The sequence below is a fragment of the Astatotilapia calliptera genome, chromosome 19 (genome assembly GCF_900246225.1).
Source record: "Astatotilapia calliptera chromosome 19, fAstCal1.2, whole genome shotgun sequence".
Lineage (NCBI taxonomy): Eukaryota > Metazoa > Chordata > Actinopteri > Cichliformes > Cichlidae > Astatotilapia > Astatotilapia calliptera.
This window is the reverse complement of record NC_039320.1, coordinates 17,729,815-17,755,215: the sequence shown is the minus strand read 5'-3', so window position 1 is coordinate 17,755,215 and position 25,401 is coordinate 17,729,815. Positions and strand designations below refer to the sequence as shown.

The 25,401-nt window shown below is 41.0% G+C and overlaps 1 protein-coding gene across 2 annotated transcripts in view; it reads left to right on the top strand.

The window, feature by feature from the left end:
- sptb (spectrin, beta, erythrocytic) overlaps positions 1 to 25,401 on the top strand; it is a 41,917-nt gene that overhangs the window by 10,827 nt on the left and 5,689 nt on the right. For both annotated transcript variants that reach the window (XM_026151320.1, XM_026151319.1), the window contains 32 exons: positions 5,027 to 5,178; positions 5,309 to 5,482; positions 7,241 to 7,338; positions 8,450 to 8,530; positions 8,655 to 8,770; positions 8,874 to 8,986; positions 9,063 to 9,250; positions 9,484 to 9,601; positions 10,118 to 10,276; positions 10,436 to 10,738; positions 10,818 to 10,968; positions 11,292 to 12,162; positions 12,329 to 12,466; positions 12,911 to 13,670; positions 13,910 to 14,112; positions 14,762 to 14,852; positions 15,231 to 15,377; positions 16,467 to 16,733; positions 17,158 to 17,382; positions 17,876 to 17,965; positions 18,427 to 18,717; positions 18,943 to 19,073; positions 19,303 to 19,507; positions 20,011 to 20,234; positions 20,533 to 20,683; positions 21,824 to 22,068; positions 22,898 to 23,036; positions 23,396 to 23,480; positions 23,860 to 24,056; positions 24,164 to 24,246; positions 24,620 to 24,683; positions 24,827 to 25,077. In XM_026151320.1, coding sequence (XP_026007105.1) covers positions 5,027 to 5,178; positions 5,309 to 5,482; positions 7,241 to 7,338; positions 8,450 to 8,530; positions 8,655 to 8,770; positions 8,874 to 8,986; positions 9,063 to 9,250; positions 9,484 to 9,601; positions 10,118 to 10,276; positions 10,436 to 10,738; positions 10,818 to 10,968; positions 11,292 to 12,162; positions 12,329 to 12,466; positions 12,911 to 13,670; positions 13,910 to 14,112; positions 14,762 to 14,852; positions 15,231 to 15,377; positions 16,467 to 16,733; positions 17,158 to 17,382; positions 17,876 to 17,965; positions 18,427 to 18,717; positions 18,943 to 19,073; positions 19,303 to 19,507; positions 20,011 to 20,234; positions 20,533 to 20,683; positions 21,824 to 22,068; positions 22,898 to 23,036; positions 23,396 to 23,480; positions 23,860 to 24,056; positions 24,164 to 24,246; positions 24,620 to 24,683; positions 24,827 to 25,077 — 6,511 coding nt within the window. The remainder of the gene's footprint in view (positions 1 to 5,026; positions 5,179 to 5,308; positions 5,483 to 7,240; positions 7,339 to 8,449; positions 8,531 to 8,654; positions 8,771 to 8,873; positions 8,987 to 9,062; positions 9,251 to 9,483; positions 9,602 to 10,117; positions 10,277 to 10,435; positions 10,739 to 10,817; positions 10,969 to 11,291; positions 12,163 to 12,328; positions 12,467 to 12,910; positions 13,671 to 13,909; positions 14,113 to 14,761; positions 14,853 to 15,230; positions 15,378 to 16,466; positions 16,734 to 17,157; positions 17,383 to 17,875; positions 17,966 to 18,426; positions 18,718 to 18,942; positions 19,074 to 19,302; positions 19,508 to 20,010; positions 20,235 to 20,532; positions 20,684 to 21,823; positions 22,069 to 22,897; positions 23,037 to 23,395; positions 23,481 to 23,859; positions 24,057 to 24,163; positions 24,247 to 24,619; positions 24,684 to 24,826; positions 25,078 to 25,401) is intronic.

Here is a 25,401-nt window from a genome sequence, read left to right as displayed (position 1 = left end):
CTCAAAGTGAAGTGCCTCTAAAATCATCAGTGGTGACACTAAATTATTATTATTATTATTGTTATTATTATACAGCCATCTGGTCTTAGTCACCCTCCAGATTTCATACCCTCAGTTACACTTTAAATTTCTTCCTTAGTAATTTTTGACCCCAGGTGTCCTTTTTGTCTTCATCTGAAATGTAAATTCTAGTTAACCACTCAACAACTGTGGGACTATGAAATGTCCAGAGGGCTCTATTAATTTTAATTGGATCTGCAATAGATATCTCATTACTTTTAATTGATGTGATTGATTTTTTTTCTTTCTTTTTTTTGTTCAGTGTAATTTGCTACGCAGACTTTCTGTGATATAAATGCAAAAGCTCCAAATTTTTATTACATTGTAAATCGGCTCTGAGACCAGCAAAGAGAAACTCTTATATGTATCTCAATACTCGAATATTAAAATCACAGATGTAACCAGATCATGAGTCAGTAATCAGGTTAAAATTATAATTTTCTGCTGCTCTACAAAACCCATAACTGAGTTTATGGGATTAAACAGAACTTAGTTTCCCAAAGAGGGCCGAAGGCTTTTTTTATTTTTACAGAGCACTTATGTCATATTGAGCTTGTTGAACTGTTCATCTGGAGACAGCTCAGTGGGGTGCATGCAAACAACAGCTTCCCTCCCATCTTCCCTCCCCCGTTGTCCTCCCATGCTTCCTAAATGGCCGGGAGCATCCATGTGGGCTGCGTCCCCTCTCAAGGTCTCCCGATGTGAAGTGATACGGCAAAACTCTGTGCACGTCGCAGGGATGCACTGTAATTGTCCTCTCCTCTCTAAAACCCTCTGGAGGCAGCACTCCAAATAGTTCAGAAAGGATTTGTTACAGTTTTTATTTTTATTCGAGCCTTTTTGTGTGTGTGTCTCTGCTTTCTGTGCTGCTGACAGATAATGATGTGACCATTTGTGCTAAATCAACACTGACACCACTAATGGAGCTTTGCATGTTTTAATTGTCATTACTTTTTCATGGCGCAGTTATCCATGTGGATGTAGCCGAGCGGTGTGTGCTGTTGTTCTGCTGAAAGGAGCAGAATGAAGCATGATTTATTTACAGTACTCCGCTGCGCCTTGTGTTTTACGTACAATAACGCCTGATTTCTTCTCTTTGATATGCTAAAGACCGAGCTGCTGCTTCAAAGTTGCTCACTGGGCGGTTTTTAAAAGTAGGGAAGATGCTGCTGGTGATGTGTCTTGGTCTCTTCTCTTGGATGGGTCTCTTTGGACTAAACCTAACACTGCAGTCACTCTCCCCATTACTTTCTTTCAGATCTGACTCACCCTCTTTTTCCTTTCGTCCTCTTGACAGGTTTACCTAGCAGACTCCCTGTCTCCCCCCTCTTTGTCCTTCTTAACCTTTAAATCAATATCTTTAACAACTTCCCTCTACTTACCTCTTCTTTTGTTCCTCCTCTTGAGCTGTTCTTTACTTGTTCTCGACAACCTCAGTGTTTGAATCATTTATTACACCAGTCCTTAAGGATGCAGTCCTTTGCACTCCGTGGTTTGCAGCTGTATTCGGGTTTGGGAATAAACAGGGCGATCTGCAGCAGGCATGCCAAAGGGAAGTCATGTGGTGCAAGCTGGGATGACTTGAGGAGAGAATGTCTCATCACTGATCTAAAGTTTAGGAAGCTATGTGTGGGATAAAACAAAAGCAGGGGAGAGGTGGGGATTTGTACTGAGTTGTGAGTAAAATCAAGGTCAGTATAATCAAAAAGCATCACCCTTCTGCTTTACTTGATCCAGTCTAAATTAGTGTACCAGGTCTCTGAGCTTCAATTAAATCCTCTGTGTTAAATCAATTTATCCTTTTACAAACTTCTATTGTGATGCCAAGCAAGATTTAATTTTAAATTGACTTGACTCTGGGGTTTTTACTCTCGCAGAATTTGACTATTTTTTAAATAATAAAATTCTCAATAGCTGAAATAATTTCATGCACTGAACATCCATTTAATCTTTGTTGTATTTGGTTATACTATGAATGGATTACCTGCTGCAAAGTAATTTGTACAAAAGTTTCTGATTTAGGTTATTTTTCATGGAGTAATAACTGCTAACATTTTTGTCCGTTTATCCTTATCTTAGTTTTAATTTTTCATTGTCTGGTACTGGTACTGATACCAGTAGTGGTGACTTATTAACAGCCATCTATCTTCTTTCTTAACCAGTGCTCAGAGGAACTGCAAAAATAATTAAAGCTACATATCAGATTTGTATAAATCTTGAAGTAAATAACCTGAAGGGCTGTTTGGAAGGGTTGCCAGAAATAAAAAAGAATGTGCCAGCAAAGCTTAGTTTTGCGAAATTACAAGTGAACAAAGTAGAAGACGTCTGGAACAATGCCCTTTGGATAGACAAGGCCACCATGGAGATGTCTGCCATAATACACAAAACCAAACACAGCCTAATGACAACAAACACCTCATACCAACTGTCAAGCACGGTGATGAAGGGGTGATACTGGGCACCTTCCAGTCCTTCAGTCAACAATGAAATCCTCTGTATAACAAAGTATTCTAGTCTCACATGTGGGGACATATGTCCGACTGCTAAAGCTTGCTCCAAACTGAATCATGCAACAGGACAAAGATCCCAATCACAGCAGCAAATCTACAGCAGAATGGCTGAAAAAGGAAAAAGGAAAAAACAATCAAGATGCAGCAATGACTCAGTTAAAGTCCAGACCTCAACCTGATTGATATGTTGTAGTGGGCTCTTAAGAGACACATGCATAAACAAATGCCTGCAACCCCACATAGTGTATAAGAGTAATTTCAGCCATATTTCAGAAGCCTTGAGTTGAGGATTTCCGCCATCATCGTTTTGGTTGGAAAAAAATGGATGTGATGAGAAAGTACAGATTGTGACTTATGCATAATGGCTTGTGACTGATAACTTGTTAGCCAATGGTGGTTTCATACCACAGATCATTCATTTTAAACATGGCACAGTATGACAAAAATTTACAAAATAGACTTTATTTTTATTTAGTATGGCCTAAAACGAGTGACTGAGTCGGTAAAGTCGGCAGAAAAGTGTTCTCAGAGGTCATGACAGAAAGCCCCTTTCCCATAGACATGCATAGGACCACTAATCTTTTTGCAACCACAACCATTGCCATCTAGGGGCCTTCAGACAGAATGCAGGCAGAAGGCACTTGAACATTGGCTTCATTTTTCTGACCCAGAGGCCACATCCATTTTTATACTGTCTGTGTGCAAAAGTGCATGAACTGAAGTAAAATTGTAAAGAATTACTGGCTAAAAATTCTCTAAAATGATGTGAGAGACTTACAAAGTCATGCAGAAAATGATTACTTCATGTTAATGTTGATAAAGGTAGTTATACAAGCTACTGAATCATGGTGCGTGTACTGTACTTTAATACACTGCTTCTACATTTTGTTAGTTGGTTGGTTTTATAAATAACACTGAAATATGTAGTGAATATGTAAAAAAAACACTGTAATATGTCATATTTAGGTCATTAAGGTAGGTCTTATAGAAACACACTGAATGCCCATTTATAGCAATACACCCACTCAGACCTCCCACATCTCCATTCACAGTGCATTTGGCCACAAATAAAATAAACAGAGTGTAGTACATTGGGTCTTTCTGCCATATGGTCCCATCAAAATTGGTTTTATTTTTGCTGCCGAGTAGGAGGAATATCTTCCGTACATTTTAATATGACGCGCGTGTCTGCGTGAGCGTGATGTGTCACCATGTGGGCAGCGCTCATCCTCCCAAAAACCTCTCAGTGTGCGATGCTCATGCTATCTTCATCTTTCTGCCTTGCCATTCCCGAGCTTTTTGGAGCATTTTCAACAAAATTACAACACGTGGCATAAATACGCTGCATCATGTCTGAGGAGGCATTGATAGTTACAGTAAAGCTTTTCCCTTGTGAGCAGACACCAAGCCTCCATTATATAAAAAATCATGAAGCCATATGAGCAGTCATGCTATTTACCAGTTTAAGCAGAAGTGACCGCTAATATCTGCTCCATAATCAAGTAAAAGGTCAAAACTGCCAGATTTAGATTTTTCAGCATTTTAAGAGGCTTGATGGATGGTTTGATTGGCATGCTGTTCGGATTCTAATAAAATAGATGCACTGTACAAATACAGTGGGGATAATAGGACTGGCCCTTTAATATTGGCTGTGTCATACAGAGGAGGTCTTCTCCAGAAGGGCAGCATGCTGACGAGATTGATTGTTTAATGAAGATTCTGTTAGGTGGATATTGATGGATTACTGAACCGGCATACGGGTCACAGGCCTGGAGGCCCAGAGCCTGATTCTTCCTTTGAAGTGACATTTCTTGTTGGTGCTCACAGTGTTTTGCACCCGGTTGATCGGTCTTTTAATTCTGTCTGCCAATCACATTTAATTAAAATACAGTAAAGTTGGTGAAGGAATATAAATTAGGGGGAAGTGGAATAGTTCTGTTTAAAAAAACTGCAATGGTTTTCTATGGAATTTAGGTCTGGTGGTGTTTCCAATATTTGGAAGGGGTTGAAGTTCATTTAAATGTCTCATTGTCTTATAGTCATTTATGCTGTTGAAGTAATAATATTTCCTGGAGGCAGATTTGATGTACGGTGTGAAACAACATTATTAGCTGAGATGAATTTAACAACTGGAAACAATTTGAGTGGATGCTGGCTGCAGACAATGCTAACGTCATGTTTTTTAGCAGCAGTGAAGCAGAAGTATACACCTTTGCTTTACCCTATACTAAGAATTAATTTAATTTGCATGATTTCTGTGGCTCTGGAGCAGATTTGCAGATGTTCTGTAACTCCTGCCAGGTTCTTCCTTCAGCCTCCCAGGCTTCCACTCGTCTAACGTGCCCTTGTGCAAGACTGTAAATCCCTACCAGCTCCAGCGCTGCTCCTCTGTACCTCTGAGGATTTTGCATTATTCATGGGGCTCATGTTCTTTCTTAACTTTGTGCTCTCATCAGACGAGCGAGAGGCGGTTCAGAAGAAGACCTTCACTAAATGGGTCAACTCAATTCTGTCCCGGGTTGGCTGTCGCATCTCTGACCTCTACCTGGACCTGCGGGATGGACGCATGCTCATTAAACTGCTGGAAGTGCTGTCTGGTGAACGACTGGTAAGAAACATTTCTGTTTCAGTTTATATTCCTCTTTATATTCTGTGTATTACTCAAAACTCTCTTGTAGTCATTCATTTTTCTTTGAAATGTTCTCCTAAAATCGTTTTTTTTGTTCTGGTCTTTAAAGCCCAAACCAACGAAAGGCAGGATGCGTATCCACTGTTTGGAAAATGTGGACAAGGCTCTTCAGTTCCTCAAAGAGCAAAGGGTCCACCTGGAGAACATGGGTTCCCATGACATTGTTGATGGCAACCATCGCCTCATCCTCGGACTCATTTGGACCATCATTTTGCGTTTCCAGGTAAACCTAGGATATGTGATTGTCTGTGTCATGTTGTTTTAGACTATTCTTTCTGTGTACATTGAGATTAAAGAAAAAGAAAAGGAAAACAGAGACCAATTCTTTGTAAATGTAAACACAGCTTATCACAAAAGCATATAAATGCTTCTCATTTCTTTAGTTGAATCCACGGGCAATGCCACTGATAATACAGACTGACAGGCATAAAAAACATTTTTGTGCCACCGAGATGATTCCCAAAGCACTATCAGTCATATCTCAGCATGGTGTGCAGTGTGTCTCTTAAACATCTGAGGAAAATCAAAGCTGGAAACACAAGAACTGGACTAAAAATCAGTGATAACAGGTGTTATGGACTCTCGGTCTTGTCTAAACAGATGGAATTATGAACACAGAAAAGTTTGGTCAGATTTGGATCCTTCATGAAATGCCAGAAAATACACTTTCGAACACACTGAGTCATGGATTGGCCTCCCCAGAATCTTGACTTTAATATTATTGAAGCAGTGTGGGATCATTTTGACAGAGAATGCAAAAAAAGGCAGCAATTATTATATATTCATATATATAAAATACTAGTGTCATTAATATGTATACTATACGACAGAAAGACTTATATAATTCATATAATAACATCATAAAAATATCATTATTTTTATGTTATTATATGTAAAAAAAATTGAATTACACTTCAGCAATCACGTAATCTTCATGTTTTTTCAGCATGCATGTTAAAGGTTCATCAAACCTGATTAGCTGATCTTATAAGTAGCACAATCACTTCAAGTATGTTATTGTACTTCATATGCTATACTCTAATTATGCTACCACTGACTAACAGCGTGCAGTCTCTTTTATTTAAATGAATCTTAATTACATTCTAATCACATTTACATTTGCACTGAAGTGAAGCCAGGGTGTACAGCATATACAGCATGCAGCGTTATACAGACAGCCTCAGATAGTTTCAGCTGGCTGCCTTGCAATGTTATATATTTTTTTTTTGTTAGTATCTGTTTTTCCTCAGAACCGTGCCTTCAGGTTCCAGCCATTATTATCTGCTGCTACAGGAGCATCCAAAGCATCAGAACATGTCTGTTTGACTCTTTTATCATCTTGGAGAGGCTGTATATTTATTTTTAATTTGACAGCAACTCTTCTATTTTTAGAGATGTTACTTCAAACAATATAGCCCGCTGCATTATTCAGCCTTTTCAAAAGGACAAAAAAGAAAAAAAAAAAAAGAACAGGAAACAGAAAAGAAAAGAGTTGACTTGGTCCTGTCTGTATCTTAAAGTCTGCATAAACCAAGGAGAACCAAAGCTGGCTAAATTTAGCCGCCCCTCTCTCAGGGCCTGTCTCTCAGATCACATCACTGCTCTAATTACTGGCCCACTGTGTGGGAAAATAAGAAATTCAATAATTACTACTCCTCTTTCTGTCAGTTGGATCCGATGTCTAGTTTTGTGAGAATCCAGCCAGCAACACTGATGATGTATCACTTTACATTATTTTTTTTTCTTTTCCACAAATACCCCCCCCCCCCTTCTTTTCCCCCCCCCCCTTAAAGCTGTGATAAATGATGCATTTCACAGTGATATTTGTGCCACTTTGACAAACTGTTCCCTTCTGGTGCAACCCATTAGCAAGATATTAATATTAGTCAGATTTCTTGTTTGTTCTTGTTTGATTGCAAACATGACACATTAGTTAAGTTTCATTATTTACCATCCAGCTGTGCTTGTTGCTGTTCTTCAGATCCAGGACATCATTGTGGAAACGGGCCAGGCGGACCAGAAGGAGACACGCTCAGCCAAGGATGCTCTTCTTCTTTGGTGTCAGATGAAAACTGCAGGGTAAGAGCTACATGTGACTCCTGGCATCATCAAACTATTGCAAATATCCTTTGGGAATAACTGAATGTGCTTCTGACTTTTTATTAGTTTAAAATCTTATAATTCCCCATATTTTTTTTTAATTTATTTCACAACTGGCACATAAAGTGTCCTTAAGAGTCTTTAAAGCTGAAAAAATAAGCTACGATTTTCTTGTTTAATTTTTTTACGGTTAAAAAGTGTTTGACATAAGTAAGCACAATTACAAATGCTCATTGTAATGTCCCATCTGCACAGTGAAAATGTAAAGTAATCTTCTTTTTATAGCAGTGGAAAAAATATAATGAATAATAAAACAATTACAGCCAAAATTTAAATAAATGACCAAATATTTGCTCCTTGAATATTTAAAATAAATATTTAAAATAAAATAAACCAAGTAGTACCTAAAGTAGATAAATGTGCAGCTGTGTATAGTTCATTTTTTTTTTTTTTTTTTTTTTTTTTTTTTTTTTTTAAATTAAGCCACAAATAATATTTCTCATAGGAGTACTTTGATGTTTTTGGATATACTCATTAAATGTTTGTTTTATGAGTAGACTGGTAACTCTAATCATGTCTATTCCAACTAGTAGATGCGGAAAAAGGAAACCCAACATGGCAGAAGTTAACAAAATCCCCCCTGCCTAGTTAACAGAGATGGTGTAAAAGACACTGTAGACAGATTTTGCTACCTTTGTTCTCAGATACCTCTTTTCTTCTTCCGCGACTTACAAACTAAGCAAATCAGTGTCTGTCTTCATTTTTGGTGTGGAGGCACGAGTGGGAGCAGTCTCTTTAAAACAAATGTATCTCCCAAAAGATGTTCATTTGAAGTATGGTTATTAGCATCCAGCTATTATTAGCATATAGCTGTTATTCTCTGAATCTATGTCGCTATGTCTGTCAAGATCCTTAAAAAAAAGTGTGATCTTTTGAGTAAATAGATGCTGCCGTTCTGAGAAAGCACATTTCTTTCAAGGCTTTTAAACTGCAGAACTAAAAGCTTGAGAAGTGGGATGAAACCCAGATGCTGATTTTAAACAGCAGCCTCCTCCTGTTCAGTCCGTGACGTCTCCTCGCTGTTTTACAGATATCCCAGCATCAACATCACAAACTTCACCACCAGCTGGAAAGATGGCATGGCCTTCAATGCTCTCATACACAAACATCGGTAAGGGGAGATGAATAGCAAAGCCACTCTCTCCAGCTTTAAAGTGTAAACACACATGAAATCCGTCTGCTCAGTCTCTCACTCTCTGCAATATACTCTCTTACCCTCTATATTTCTCTCCCAGCCCTGATCTGGTTGACTATAACAGTTTAAAGAGATCCAATCCGACCCACAATCTCCAGAACGCCTTCAACGTTGCAGAGCAGAAGCTTGGTGTGACCAAATTGTTAGACCCAGAAGGCGAGTGACTGTGAACATTGTGCTTCCTGGAAAGAAGACGAGTGATTGTCTCTGGTTTGGCCGGGAATGACTTATTTGACTTGTTTTCCATTTTCTTTTATAGATGTTTTCACAGAGAACCCAGATGAGAAGTCCATCATCACTTACGTCGTGGCATTTTACCACTACTTCTCCAAGATGAAACAACTCGCTGTTGAGGGCAAGAGAATAGGAAAGGTGAGTTGGAAGGTGTGGTGTGCATTTTTTATGCGAGTTTGCCCCGTTCACTTACTTAATCTTATTTATTCTTCAGGTTCTGGATCAAGCCATCGAGACGGAGAAGATGATCGAAAAGTACGAGACGCTGTCGTCAGACCTGTTGATGTGGATCGAGCAGACCATTGTCGTGCTGAACAACCGGAAACTTGCAAATTCTCTCAGCGGCGTTCAGCAGCAGCTTCAGGCCTTCAACACCTACCGCACTGTAGAGAAGCCACCCAAGTGAGTCAGTGACAGCTTCAACGCATTACAGTCGCAGTGGAAACTGGATCAGGAGCTCAAGACACACTCACACACAGACACACACTTGCACTCTATTTTTCATGTCTTAGTGAGGACGTCTAATGTACATAATGATTTCCCTAGCTGTAACCCTGACACTAAAACCACATTTTGAGTCTCTGATGTCCAATAGTACTTTTTGTGCAGTTACTTAATTTCTTGTTTTCTCTCAGGTTTCAAGAGAAAGGTAACCTCGAAGTGCTGCTCTTCACCATCCAGAGTCGAATGAGAGCCAACAACCAGAGAGTTTACACACCTAAAGAGGGAGCCCTGGTTGCAGATATCAATAGGGTGAGATGCCTGGATGCCATTTGGAGACAAATCAGAATGCAGAAGATCAACTGTAACAGGAAGATTATCTTTGTGGTTTGGGGTTGCTTGGGTGGACAGAGTTTATTAATTTAGCTAAGTTCATGCTCGAGGCAACAATTAAAACACAAATGAAATTAATTACCCCTGCAAGCCTGTTGTGTATTTTCCTAAATGACAACATAAAAGCCATTTTATTGAAGAAAATTAAAAAAGAACTTTGAGACAGAAAGGAAAGCACAGCTTGGTTTGAACTAAGTTGAAGATTTCTTAGGTGTATCAGTAGATATCTACCCTGTAGTGCCATTACACATAATACTTAAAGCGTACCAGCTCCAGGAGGGGTGCTCTGAACTTGAACTTCACTTTTAAACTCTTTGAAAATGAGGAAAGCTTTCTCATTTTCAGATCTTAAAGTATGAAATTGCTGTAGTTGTTTTGATGACCGACTAACGCAGATTGCAAATCCTCATGATGATTCCCATCATCTATGTGCAGGCTTGGGAGCGTCTGGAAAGGGCGGAGCATGAGCGGGAGCGTGTCTTGAGAGACGAGCTGATCAGACAGGAGAAGCTGGAACAGATGGCGAGAAGATTTGACAGGAAGGCTGCCATGAGGGAGACCTGGCTCGCGGAGAACCAAAGACTAGTGGCCCAGGTAAACCCACAGCAGCTGAACTAAAGCTGTTATGAAATGTTTTGTGGAGTGACATGGTGGATTTTTGTTCGGAAGTTTCAGTCTAAATCCAAAAGTCTTTAGTTCGTTTTAGTTAAAAAATTGTCCATAATTTGGCACCCTCCATTCTCTCCTCCTCAGGATAACTTCGGCTATGACCTGCCAGCGGTGGAAGCGGCTAAAAAGAAGCATGATGCTATTGAGACGGACATCGCTGCATACGAGGAGCGTGTTCAGGCCTTGGTGGACATCTCAAAGGAGTTGGATTCGGAGCGTTATCATGATGCCAAACGGATTGATGTGAGAAAAGACAACGTCCTGCGTCTTTGGGACTATTTGCAGGACCTACTGAAGGCTCGAAGGGGACGTTTGGATAAGAATCTGACCCTGCAGAGGATCTTCCAGGAGATGCTTTACATTATCAGCTGGATGGATGAGATGAAGGTAAGAGCAAAAGATTTTTAAAGGAAGAAAGTAAAAATTAAAAGTTTAAGTGAATTAAGTTGCTTCTTTTCCTCTGCAGGACCGTCTGCTTTCTCCTGACTTTGGGAAACACTTGTTGGAAGTGGAAGACCTGTTACAGAAACATGCTCTGTTGGAGAATGACATTGCTCTGCAGGCAGAGAGGGTACAGAATGCCAGTGCTGCTGCTCTGAAATTTGCCAATGGAGATAGTAAGTCCAAAACTATTTAAAAAGTAACATGAGAAAGTGTGCAGAAGGTATTTTTATGAAGTATTCATTTCAAATAATACCCAACCACTAATTTTCTCCTTCTTCTTCACCTTGATGATGCTTCTTCATCTTTACCTTCTTCTTCTTACTCTTCATCTCTGCATCATCTTCTTCTTATCCTCCTCAGATATACTTGACAATAAGATGGATTGGACACAGTACAATAAATATCAGTGGCATGCAATATGTGTTAGTACTTACAAGCTGAAATAGATGCACATAGACATAGATGACACTTATGTTGTCATTCGCTCTCTCCTTAGGCTATAAGCCATGTGATCCCCAGGTGATCAGGGACAGGGTGCAGCACCTGGACTTGTGCTACCAGGAACTTTGTGCTCTAGCTGCCCAGCGAAGAGCTCGCCTGGAGCAGTCTCGCCGCTTCTGGAACTTCCTGTGGGAGGTAACAGAGCTGGAGAGCTGGATCAGGGAGAAGGAGCAAATTTTCTCCTCCCTGGATTATGGCAAAGACCTGACGAGCGTGCTGATTCTCCAAAGCAAACACAGTGCTTTTGAAGATGAGCTCGGAGCCCGCCGTGCCCATCTTGAGCAGGTCCTAGCTGAGGGAGATAAAATGATTGAGGCCAAACACTTTGGCTCCCCGAAGATTCAAGAATGCAAAGATGACTTAAAGCAGCAGTGGCAGCAGCTGGAAGAGCTGGCTGCATTTAGGAAACAGAGCCTTCAGGACACGCAGACATTCTTCCAGTTTCAGGGAGATGCTGATGAACTCAAGGCTTGGCTGCTGGACGCTAAGAGGCAGATGAGCAGCGATGACGTCGGCCACGACGAGTACACCACTCAGCGGCTGCTGAAAAAGCACGGCAACTTGAAAAACGAAGCCATCAAGAATGGAGCCACTATTGATGCTCTGTCCAAACAGGCCAACGCACTACCAGAGGAGCTGCAAAACACCCCAGATATCCAGAGACGACTGAAAGACATCAAGGACCTTTACATGGAGCTCATGTCCCTGGCTGACCTGAGGCAGAAGAAGCTTGATGACACTATGGCTCTGTACACCATCTTCAGTGAGACAGATGCCTGTGAACTCTGGATGGGCCAGAAGGAGACGTGGTTGGTGGATTTAGAGGTGCCTGAGAAGCTGGAGGATTTGGAAGTAGTACAGAACAGGTGCACAGACAAATTATATTTTAAGCATTTAATCACTCCTGAATTAGATTTGCATGTCTGATTAAAACTGTGTATTTTTTGCAAATAGCATTACATCTACTAATCGTGTATTTTTATCCAGTAGATTGTGCAGATGTTGTTTTCACCAACCTTTTCTTGTTTTCAGATTGAGTATTTTAGCTCAAGAAATGGGAAATTTCCAGTCACGAGTAGATGATGTCAACAGAGCGGCAAAACAGCTCGAGGACAGCAGACACCCTCGCACCAAAGAAGTCAAGGAATGTCAGACGCGACTGAATAAGAGGTGCCGTTAACGAAGTTCACAGTTATACCTGAGACAAATAACAAAAAAGATGCATATCTGAGATCAGACGAGGTCGGGCGTGCTCAGGGTGGTATGGCCGTAAGCTAAAAGATGCATATCTGAAGCATTTAATACTGTATAAGGTTTTGAAATTACTTTAATGCAAAGATGACATTCAACAAAATTTCCGAAAAGAAGTCTTTAATTTAGTACTTGAACACAGAGGCAATGTTAAATTCTTCACACTTCCAATTACTTTTTTAGTTTATAACAAGCTCTGCACACCACTGCAAAAATGGGCATGCAGAAATTTGTCTACAGACAAATGAGCTTTCCTTATTTTAAGAAATCACACATCCATAACTAAACATTATCAAAGATACTTTAATAACAACAGTGACCCACGGAGTATTAACCTCTGTTATATAAAATATTGTTTCCTAGATGGGAGGCTTTCAAGGCGATGGTAGAGGAGAAGAAAAAGAAAGTAGATTCTGCTCTTAGTCTGCACAACTACGGCCTGGAGTGTGACGAGACAGAGGCCTGGATCAGAGACAAGACACGGGTGATTGAGTCCACGCAGGACTTGGGCAATGACCTGGCAGCTGTTATGACCATCCAGCGGAAACTTTTCGGTATAGAGAGAGATTTAGCCGCCATCGACGACAAGCTCAATTTCTTGCGGAAAGAAGCTGACCAGTTGGCCCAGGACCACCCGGAGAATGCAGCAGACATTTTGGCCCGCAGAGGAAAGCTGGACGCTGCCTGGGACATGCTCAAAAACACCCTGAAAGACAGAGAGGACTCTTTGGGTGAGGTCAGCAAGTTGCAGACCTTCCTTCAAGACATGGATGACTTCCAGTCCTGGCTTTTCAAGACCCAGAAAGCTGTTGCATCAGAGGAGATGCCCGCCACGCTGCCAGAGGCTGAGGAGCAGCTGAGCCTTCACGATGCTGTGCGTGAAGACATAAACAACCACGAAGAGGACTTTCACCGTGTGAGGGACACTGGCGCTCAGGTTACCCAGGGTCAGGAGGACGATCCTCAATACCAACAGCTCGACCAGAGGCTAAAGGGCATGGACCGTGGTTGGTATGAACTCCAGAAAATGTGGGACAGCCGCAAGAACTTTTTGGACCAGGCTTTGGGCTTCCAGCAGTTTTTGAGAGATGGCAAAGCAGTAGAGGCGATCCTCAACAACCAGGTAATGCATAAATAATATGGCTTGTCTTAATGTTGTGTTTAAGTGGAACAGTCATCAGTTACCACATGGGATGAGTTGCTAATGAAGGGTTAGTGATCCTACAAGTATTTAAAAGTTTGTGATATGAAAGAATGGGACACGGTCAGTTCAAACGCCCAGTGCTGACACACGGCCTTTCTTAAGGTCGTGCATTTTTCTGGTTATTTTTTCCCAATACAATTATTTCGGATTTATTGCAGGAGTACACTCTAGCCCACATAGACAAACCTGACACGTTGGCCGGGGCAGAGAAGGCTTTGAAGAAGCATGAAGACTTTGTGAGCACCATGGAGGCCAACGAGGACAAAATTGACGGAGCGCTGCAGGGCGGACAGCGACTGGTGGACAACAATAACCTGTACTCTGGGAAAGTTCAGGAGAAAATGGGCTCGATCCAGCAAAGGTCAGTCAGCATGGTTTTTGGTCAGCATTCATTCAAGTGAAGTGTTGACAGAAGGGCAGCGCATTGGAGAAATACGGTTTTGATATAATAGTATTTGAGCTTCACGTGATTTCAGCAATTCTAGAAGGGATCAAGGAGTTGATGATGATTTAAAAATCCTAATCTGTAGAGTAATTAGTGACTATGAATGTTAAATGAATGTAGTTCAGTCTGAAAAGTCATACAAGTACAGAAAAGCAATGGATACTTAAGCAAAAATCTAATGTGAAATTCAGGATTTTAGCAGGATTATAATGTGAAGGATTTTCCTATTTTCAAAATATAACCACAGGTACTGATCTAATCTGTTCAGATCAGCAATTAAAAGACATCAACAAGACGGTGTATAGAGGGCATGGGAGCGACTCCCATTAACTCCCATAATTCAGCTTGGTAGATGGGCACCTGCAGTAATGGATATTGATCGTTAAGTCAGAGGTATTCTTCACAGTGTAGCAGAGAAGCCGTTTTTTTTGGTGGAGGAGGAGCTCATGTAGATACGTGAGTTACATCTTGTTTGAAGTGTGTCACAGAGGGATTTCTTAGAGAAAAAAAATACTGTATGTTTAATGCATTTTCTTGTTTTTTTTTGTGTGTTTTTTTACTTCAGGCATGACAAGAATAAACGAAGAGCTGAGGAGGTGTCTGAGAAGCTCAGAGATAACCGTGACCTGCAGCACTTCCTGCAAAACACACAAGATGTAAGTTCACTGTCAGTTTACAGTTTATTTGGCCATTGGGAAACATCAATTAGCACATTAATTATTAGCTTAATTATTCCTTCACTTGCACTTGACATCACAGTGTTTTCCTCTTTTTATCTCGTGATTATTTGAGTTAATTTGCCAAGCACATCCTGCTGTGCTTATTCTAACGCTGTGCTTTTGCCTGTCCTAATGTTTAGAATTGAGGTCCCATTTTACTAATTGGTAAATGCTGTGTTTTGTAAAGATAATGAAGTAAATCCTGCTTGTGTAAAGTTGCTTCTGCATAAACGTCAATAGTTAATGTTTAGATGACTTTCCAGAGTATAGTGGGCATTTTTGCATGGATCTTAGATGTTCTTACTCTTGCTTCAGTTGACAGTATGGATCAATGAAAAGATGCTGACAGCGCAAGACACATCATACGATGAGGCCAGGAACCTGCACACCAAGTGGCAGAAACATCAAGCCTTCATGGCCGAGCTGGCCTCCAACAAGGACTGGCTCAACAAAGTAGATCAGGTCAGTAAAAGTTAAACGCTACTCATTACTGAACTATTATGATTTCCGCTTAAGAGCTGCTCAATCTCTTTATAATTGCATTTTACAACAACTAATTAAGGCTCCCTTTAGTCAGTGAATGTCATGGCTATTCCAATAAATAAGTAATGTAAGTGGTAAGATGCCTATCACAGATTAGAAATTAGGTTTTATTTATTTAGCATCACATATTACTTATATTACATGTACAGTTTTAGAAGATGAGGATGACTGACTGCTGCTCAAATCACAATGGACTGAACCCCCACATTTCCCCCTGTGGGTGGTGGGCCCACAGGAGGGTGAACCCAGGTACATAATTTGGACTAAGCTTGGCTAGGCGCCATGGGTTAAGGGACAGTCACCAGACGCTCACTACTACCCTGAGCATGTGTCCAGAATGACCTCTCTGAATGGCTCTTCATCTGCCACCTGAACCAGGACAAATTTGCCATTGGAGATACTACCACGGTCAGATCGGCCCCAACAACATAGCTCCTAGGGCCTACAACCCCCCTCCACCACGATAAGGTGGTGATTCACACAGAGGAAATGAATCAAAATGCCTCCTAAGTGAGGTGTTTTTGGCATGTCCTACTGAGTGTATAGCCAGGACATGCTGAAGATATTATCCAGTGGATGGATGGATTTTGCATATAGTATATAGGGTCGGTTCACTGAAAATAGCAACAAAAATCACTTTGTGATTGCAAAATTTAAACATTCAGAAATGTTATCTGTCACAAGCTAATTGAATATGTTCAGTGAAGCGCAGGGTGATGTGCTATTAGGAGCTAGTGTGCAACAAATAACTTTAATTGGAATAAAAAGGATGTAAGTTAAAGCAAAGGAAAAGAAGTATGAAGGATAAAAGAAGGACACTCAGAGTGTGCAGATTTCACTCTCTTTGAATGTCAACATATAAAAATCTGAAATGTACACAGGTACTAATATACTCATGTACTAAGTGTTCCACTTGCTTTAGATAATTTATGTATCTTATTTAAAAAAAAAAGTCATACAGTGTTTTTCCTTCACAGAAACATTCGTCTTTGTTTTTTGCAAGTACAGGAAGGTCAGGAGCTGATGGAGTTCAAACCAGAGTTTGAGCCAATTGTGACGGAGGAGCTGGCCAAACTTCATGAGCTGTGGGACAAATTGGAGTCCACCACCCAGGAGAAGGCACGGCTGCTATTCGATGCCAACCGCTCTGAGCTTTTCGACCAGAGCCTGGCTGACATGAAGAAGTGGCTGGGTGAGCTACAACAGCAGTTACAGAGTGGAGAGGAGGATGTTAAAGACCTGACTAAAGCCAACATCCTGCTCAAAAACCATCAGGTTTGTCTCTTAATGCACCATGCTCTGCACACTTTAGATTTGTATGCTGCCTTTTCTTTGCAGTTCCTCTTCACACGAGCACCCCACTAAACAGAATTAAATAACTGGGAATGAAGGCTTTATAGCTTTAGGATTTATTTTGTGTGATCATCTTTGTGTTTACTATTTGCATCTAAACACAACAAACTCCAAAAAGCTTTGCATTTGTCTGAAAGAAAAACTGGAACACAAGCTACACTAAATACTAAATTGTAAACATAAGCGCGATCTGTACTATGAATTTATATTAGAAAATTTACATGAATTAAAAACTGTGTCTGAGCTCAGTTTCATACATAAATGGCATGACTAACTTTTACCGTCTGCTACATCCTGATTAGTAGCTTGAAAGGTTATTCATCTTCATGTTTTTTTCCTATGCCAGATGATGGAGAACCAGGTCCGTGACCAAGCTCGGGAGCTGGAGGAACTCCAGGAGGCTGTCAGGAAGCACGGCGGAGGCAGGGAGGACCAGCCGGAACTGGAGGCTGAGCAGCAGGCCCTGCAGAGAGACTTCCAGCAGCTCCTCACCCCACTGGCCCAGCGCAAGGGCAAGCTTGAAGCCGCCAAAGCTGTCCATCAGTTCTACAGAGACTTGGCTGATGAGCTCGTAAGCATGGATCCATTTTCACAGCAAAGTGTTCAAAGTCACTACTCTGACAAAATGACCGATAGCAGAAGTTGAGAATAAAAGCCGTTAAGTGCTAGAGTTACATTTGTGTTCGCACAAAGCTGAAACCTTATCATAACGTAAACTTTAAGGTTTATTTCTTTGCTAAAATTTGCAAACCTAAAGTATGAACTAGCAAAACTACTAGCTCTCACAGTGAAACTTCCTCTTAAGGTGAATTTGTGTAAAGAACAGTTTAATCCCTCATGGGTTGCACTGCCTTAATCCACTCTAGTCAGCTGAAGAGAGCTTAAAAAAGGATTTTGACTGTTTAAGACATTTGGTCAAGGGTTAAACATTCAATAGAAGTCACTTGGTCATGGATGTTTTTTAAACAAATACATCATAGATTTATAAATCTCTTCACAAATTTCAGCTGCGTTCTGTCCTCTTATCATAACCTACTTTTCCTTTATTTTTTTCTCTCTCTCAGCTCTGGATTGAGGAGAGGATGCCCCTGGCAATGTCACAAGAACATGGCCACAATCTTCAAACTGTGCAAATGCTGTTGAAGAAGAACCAGGTAGAGATTTATAGCTGCATAATAACTTGTGGTTAGTTAAAAAATTGTAACACTGATTCATTTCATTGATTAATTTACTTTCTTAATTAGTCTATAAATCACAGCTTCCATAACATGTCAGAAAATAGGGAAAATGCCCCAAAGCAAGATGGTAAAATTAGTCATGTTATACTACCAGTGGTCAAAGATAAAAGAAAAGCAACAAGTACTCTCAGCAACTTGAAAATTATCTCAATAGTTGTAATCATTTCCATAGATCTCGGCATAATTAAGTAAGTAACTAATTGTTTCAGCTCCATCTGCTTTGTTTTTACAGTATACTTGGTGCATAATATGTAATAAATTAATTTTCAGATGAATATTTCTGAATATATGTTTGTCGGCTGCACAATATATCAAGTCTTTGTTTCTGTATATCAAAAAGCCCTGTTGAGGTCCACAATCTCCTTTTTGTCCCTCAGACTTTGCAGAAGGAGATCGAAGGCCACCAGCCCCGTGTAGATGAAGTACTAGAGCGAGGAAGGAGAATGGCCATCGCCGCCAGCGCAGAGGGCAAACCAGAGGCAGAACGTATCACGGACCAGCTGAAGGAACTAGAGGAGGCATGGGCCCGGCTGCAGGATGAGATGGTGAAGCGCCGAGAGCGGCTGAATGGCTCCAACTTGGCCCAGCAGTACTACAATGACGCTGATGAGGCTGAAGCCTGGATAGGGGAGCAGGAGCTCTACATGATCGCTGATGAGAAAGCCAAGGTGAGGCTAAGAGGAAGACCACAGATATATACAAATCTGATCTAATGATCTAAATTAAAACAAGCCATATTATGCTAAAAAAGACAAGCAGTTCTGCATCCATTAACATAATTACATGGTTTGAGTTTCCTTTAATTAAGGTGGCATACTTTTTATAAGTGGCAGCCTGCACTGAGAGTTCATCTGGAGTACTATAACATACTCTTCTTTTCCTTCTCTCTCTAGGATGAACAAAGCGCCATGCTGATGCTGAAACGCCAGGTGATCCTTAAGCAGGCGGTAGATGATTATGCTGACTCCATTCAGAAGCTGGCTGACCGTGCCCAAAAGATGTTTGGAGAGGAGCACCCTGATGGGTTTGTACACACTGAAGAAAATCATTTGAACTCTTAGTCAGGATGCTAATTCACTCATGTTGTCCCAGTCAGTTGTGGTTTAGTGTGATAAGAATGACAACCATGCAAAATTGGTATTTTAATCATATGCCTCATCTAGAGTAAACCTAAATTCAATCTCTGTGAGCTATTTTTTCTAATTTCCCTAGATCTCATTTTCTTCTGCTCTCTCCCTTTACCTTTTGTGCAGTGAAGAGATCATCAGGCGACAGAGCCAGGTAGATAAGCAGTATGCGGGCCTGAAGGAGTTGGCAGAGGACCGCAGGAAGAAACTGGACCTCACATTCAATCACTTCCTACTGAGCCGAGAGGTGGAGGACCTGGAGCAGTGGATCTCAGAGAGGGACGTGGTGGCATCCTCCCAGGAGATGGGCCAGGACCTGGATCACGTCACGGTATTTTATATACAAAGAATTATAGCACATAGAGGGAGAGAAACTGGGAGACAGGCTGGCCACAAAATGGGAAAGATTTTCATCCAAGTGACACAGATGGACGTTTTTACACTCACTGGGATAGATTAGTGCAGCGCACTTCCATGTGGTCTTCCCCAACTTTTCTGCTTAAGTGCTAACCTTTTTTTAACCTATTTCAGTCCAAACATAAGGACGTGTTCACAGCGATTTAAAACGTCTTTCACTTGCCTTGTGTGAAATGGTTTGAGAATTTCTATTTAAATCTGAAGATCAAGTTAAAGATTGAATTTATTAAGCTGTGCAATATATTTGATCATACTGGGGTTTTTTTTGCCACAGCTTCAAAGTTTTTGTTCATTCTTACTTCTTACTGACTTCATTTTCAGTGATTTTAGGTGAAGTGAAGTCAATCACTTAATCACATATAAATTCTGTGTTGTTTGGGATTTTTTTTTTAAAACAAAACAATCTTTTTCCTTCAGCTTCTGAGGGATAAATTCAGAGACTTTGCGCGGGAGACGGGAATGCTGGGTCAGGAGCGAGTGGACATGGTCAACCAGACGATAGACGAGCTGATCGAAGGCGGGCACAGTGAGGCGGCAACCTTGGCGGAGTGGAAGGACGGCATCAATGAGAGCTGGGCTGATCTGCTGGAGCTCATCGACACTCGCGCCCAGCTCCTGACAGCATCTTATGAACTGCTCAAGTAAGAAAAACAGTATTGACAAACCGCTCCACAGGCTGAAAGATGTCCAGTAATCTGAATGGACATAAACAGAAGCTTTTGTGTCTAATCCTGTAATGTCACATGCCCAAATAAGTGAATATAGATTGATTTAGGCAGTATTAAACTGTGGCATGACTAAAGGCATCAAAACAGAAAACATATGCATGCGATAACAGCGTCACAAAGAATTAAACCTAACGTGATGACTGCATCTGATATTTAAGTAGGATGATAAACACAGAGCTGAAGAGATAGACATCGATCTGTTTTCTTTAAGGTACTTTGATGATGGAAAGGAGTTGGTGGCTCAGATCCATGACAAGCAGAAAGAGCTGCCTGAAGATGTGGGTGAGGACTTCAGCAAAGCAGAGTCTTTCCACAGAATGCACGCCGCGTTTGAGAGAGACATCACCACTCTAGGCAAACAGGTAATACACACAAAGGGGCCTTTTACTCAGTGGGAACGCACTAGGCAGTGGCCAGAAGGTAACTTTGATGATTCATATCTAGAGGGGGGAAGAGAGTGCTGTAATGTTTGGGTAACTGCGAGGAGTTTTCTCAAAAGGTGAGAATCAATGAAAAAGCTGTGCAAATAGTAATTCTTAAATTTGCCATCCCTGCCCACAACTTATTGCAAAGAAGGAGACTATAACAATTAAAGGTCTAGGAATAAAAATATTTATGCACGTTAGACCGATCTATGTAACGTGAAAGGTGTCTCAGAACTACGGCCTCATTCAGCAGTATCCCTTTTGACGCCATTGAAATCTTTTGCACCTTTGCATAATTTGGGTTTGAAGACAGCTAAGGGGCTCCCAGCATTCATAAACATCATTCATGTAATGTCCTTAAATTGACGTGCTGTGATTTTAAAAGGTTTCATGCTGGCTGCAGGACATCAGCAACTGCTCTTTTATAAACAAGACAGTGAGGAGATAAAAGAAACATTATTTTATTTTATAAGGAAAGCCTTTCTGTTTTAGTTTGGCCTCTATTTGGTTCAGTAGCACTAACTTTGGAAACAGTATCCAAAGTTACAAAAACTGGTAAATACAGTGGAGGATTTGGCTTAAAAAGGTCTGTACTCCCCCCCCCCCCCGGGAGTTGGTGGAGGATAAAAACAGAGCTAAAAGCAGTGGATATTTTGCCTGGATTCTCCAGATTTCCAAACACAACTTCAAATGAATGCAAATGCTGCTGCGCGTCTGTCAGATGTGTAAATAGGCATCTGTTTGCTAACCCGTTAACACCACACTGTAGCAACTAATGTCACAGCCTCTCAAAATTCAATAAAAACTGCTTATAATACTGACCACGTTAAAAGTCACAGCATTACCCTCAACGTACTGTGCAAATATTCATATATAAAAAAAATCTTAATTTCAGAGAAGAAGCAATGTAAAAATAAGTGTTCCCTAGTCATTCAACCTCCTAGTTTTACATAAATAAAATAATAATAAATTAAAAAGAAATGCAAAGAATATTTTTCTCTGACATGATTCTCTTCACATCAGGGAAACAAAAACCCCTAAAGCCATGTTTTGACTTGTCCCTCTCCTTCACTCCAGGTTCAGCAGTTCCAGGAAACCGCTTCAAGGCTTCATGCCCAGTACGCAGGGGAAAAGGCAGATGATATTCAGACTACAGAGAGGGAGGTGGTGGAAGCCTGGAAGGGTCTGCTGGATGCCAGCGACGGACGCAGGGCGGAGCTGGTGGACACAGCAGAGAAGTTCCGCTTCTTTACCATGGTGCGAGACCTGATGGCCTGGATGGAGAGCATCATCCAGCAGATAGAGACCCAGGAGAAGCCCAGGTGATCAAATATGTCAGATGAGGACCGTCTGGCCTTCGGTTAGCTGTGCTGGATCTTTCAGTTCCTCTCACACTCGACTTGATATCCAATCCCGGAGCCTGTCTCCGGATATTTCGGAGGAGATGATATCTCCCCCCTGACCTGGCGTCCTGGCCTCCCCTTGCCGTAGCATGTTTGTTGTAGAAGAAGAAAATAAAGTATACAAGAGATAAAATCTGATTGTGGTAGCTGAAGACCAAAAACTGTGCCAATATTTGTTTTTAGGAGGTGGAAGGAAAGAAGTGGAGCTTTTTTTCCTGGGGTTTATCTCTGCACATTTATTTCCTTTTTAGTTAAAAGAACAGAACAACTTCAACTAAGTAATAACATATCTATTTAGTTAATGATTATGAAGTATGTCTTTCACTTAATATATTTGTAAAACAATTTCTGCTACTATTTACATTTGCATTTTACATTTACTTTGTTTACTCATTTGCTCCAAATGGATTTGTTTGTGTTGCACATTAATTCGCTTCTGGATGAATCATCTTAATGAGGAATATTCAGATATGCGGCAAGATATATTTTATTGTCTGATTTTAGAAGAAAAGCTTTAATTTTTCATAAATGGCACTTTGTTCACAAGAGATAATAGCTCTGTCCTATTTATGTGACACAATTCATCTTCCTAAAGATATTCAGCATGACTATAATATTCTAGAATAGAGAACACTGGAAGTCTGCCAGAGCCGACTGCAACAATGCAGTTCCAGTTGTTACCAACAGAGGTAGGTAAACTTCATGCATTACCTGTTATCACTTAACATCCATCATTTCTCTGCTTTAGGGACGTCTCATCCGTTGAGCTCCTGCAGAAGTACCACCAGGGGATCCGCTCGGAGATTGAAGCCAGGGGAGCCAAATTCACTGACTGCGTCGACCTCGGCAAAGCCCTGCTGACACGCAAGCACCGAGACTCTGCTGAGGTGAGCCTTCAACAGCAAAGACAGCTCCTTTTCATCCTCAGCTGGGCTTCAAATTGCTGCTTTCATTAGATTTAATTACTTTTCTGGGAGTGATTGTTCTTGTCTGGCTCAATGGAACCAATTGGCTTGCCGTGAAATAAAAAATTCCACTCATCTTACATTCATCAGGGAGACTATAGAGCAAACACTAATTAGAAATGGAAAAGCTAAAAGAATTTAAATGAGCAATTGACCCCGGCCTGAATTTAATATTTGGTTAATTACTCCACAATACTAATTCTTAGAGGATAATGGGCAGTCTTGGGGCTGAGTTGTTTAATAATACTGATATGTAACTGAGACCATACTACTTGTGTCAGATCAAAGAGAAACTGGTGCAGCTGATGGAAAAAAGAAAGGAGATGATGTTCAAGTGGGATGACAGATGGGACTGGCTCCGGCTCTGTGAGTAATATTACACTTATCTTATACTTCAACCCAGAAAATATACCCTAACCCTTTACATACATTATCTCTTTGAAAAAACAAAAAATCTTTACTTATATCCCAAAGGCCATATGGTTAAAATATGTGAAAGCTCATGCATATAAATCCCAGCTCAGAAAGTAGCTCCCAGGCTTTTGTTCATCAGAAGCCTCCATTAACAACAAGGATACAAAAATAGTTGCTTACTTCCAACAATGCCCCAATTTGTCACATAATGCACCCCCCAGTCATAACATTCACCTTACAAGTGAGGGATCGCCGCATAATATGAACACATCTAAAAGAAAGACTTTTATATCTTAAACTTCTCATGATGACGTGGCTTCATTGCGTCTAGTGCTGGAGGTCTGTCAGTTTGCGCGAGACGCTTCTGTGGCGGAGGCGTGGCTGATCGCTCAAGAGCCCTACGTGACCAGCAAAGACCTGGGTCAAAACGTGGACGAGGTTGAGAAGCTCCTCAAGAGGCACGAGGCCTTCGAGAAATCCACCGCCACCTGGGAGGAACGCTTTTCCGCACTGGAACGCCTCACTACGGTATGCAAAAATCTTACACGTGATTTACAGTAATTTGATTACTTCACGTGTTTCATTTACCCTGTAGCTAGCCAGGTTACTGATCCTTGTTCGCCACTGTGTTGCAGTTGGAGTTGTTGGAGCTGCGAAAACAGCAGCAGGAGGTGGAGCAGTTCATTAAAGATGGGCAACGCTCAGATAAAGAAAGCAGGTAAACATACAACACACTGGCTTTCATGTTCGTACTCTATATGCATGAGGGCATAGTATTAATTGGTAGCAGTGTCATCAAAGTGTAAGTCTGGTGATAAAGGCAGTGTAATTTTAAGTCAATCCTTCTGTTGTTAAGCCCCAGAGAGAAATACAAAAAACTGCAGTGAGCATCTGTTAAAGGAAATTAGTCTGTTAAAAATGAAAGTATTTATATTAATACCCTAAATTGTGCAGAGCAAAAAAGTATTAGCAGCCAAATGCAATGTTTTGCAGACTTTCAATGAGTCGCATTTGATCTCTCTTTCTTTCACATACACACTTCCACACCTGCTGTTCTTAAAAGTCCTCTCATGCTGCCCTGTTTCCTTTAGGAGAGAAGACACAGGCTTTGTGGAAGAATCTTCACAGCTCTATACTGCTGAGGAACAGACTCTGGTTAGTACTGCACTCAATCAGCACAAGCTTTCTGTATTTATAATGTTGTCAACTCTGTTTCAGCATACTGACTCAGCTCTCATCTCTTCTCCAAGGAGACAAGTTCACTTTCTCATGAACTCATTTATTTATTTTTGCTTTAGTCTGGTGAAGCGGAGCCTAGTTCGGGTCTGCAGGAGGGGATGGCCGGTGACTCGACGGTGCCCTTAGAGTCAGAAATGAGAGAGAGTGCCTCCCTGGAGCTGGAGCCCTCTGTCTCGGTGGTGACCCCAAAGGAACCAGAGAAAGCAGCCACCATGCCCTCGGACCCCCTCAGAGGCCAGCCTGTGCTGCAGGAGGGCATGTTGAGCCGCAAACATGATGTAGAGGGCTCAGGAAAAAAAGCTTCAAATAGGTAGATAACAAATGGACCACAGCACTGTGTTTGTCTCTAATATGGCCTTTGACTATTCCAGGCATTGTTTCCTTTCTTTATGTTGGGAAAATCTATGAGCCTATTATTACTTGCTTATGTTTGTTCATCTGTCACGGTGAACATCGAGACTTTTCCTTATTTTACTGACCACAGTGCTTTCGAAATCACACCACACCTAAAAAGCGTTAAAAAAACCGACCATTCAGCACAATTTGTGTTCCTTGTGATGGATTAAAACCAACTCGAGTAAGTTTGAAACTTGTTAAAACAGCAAAGGGAGATCTATACTTTAACTCAAAGTAT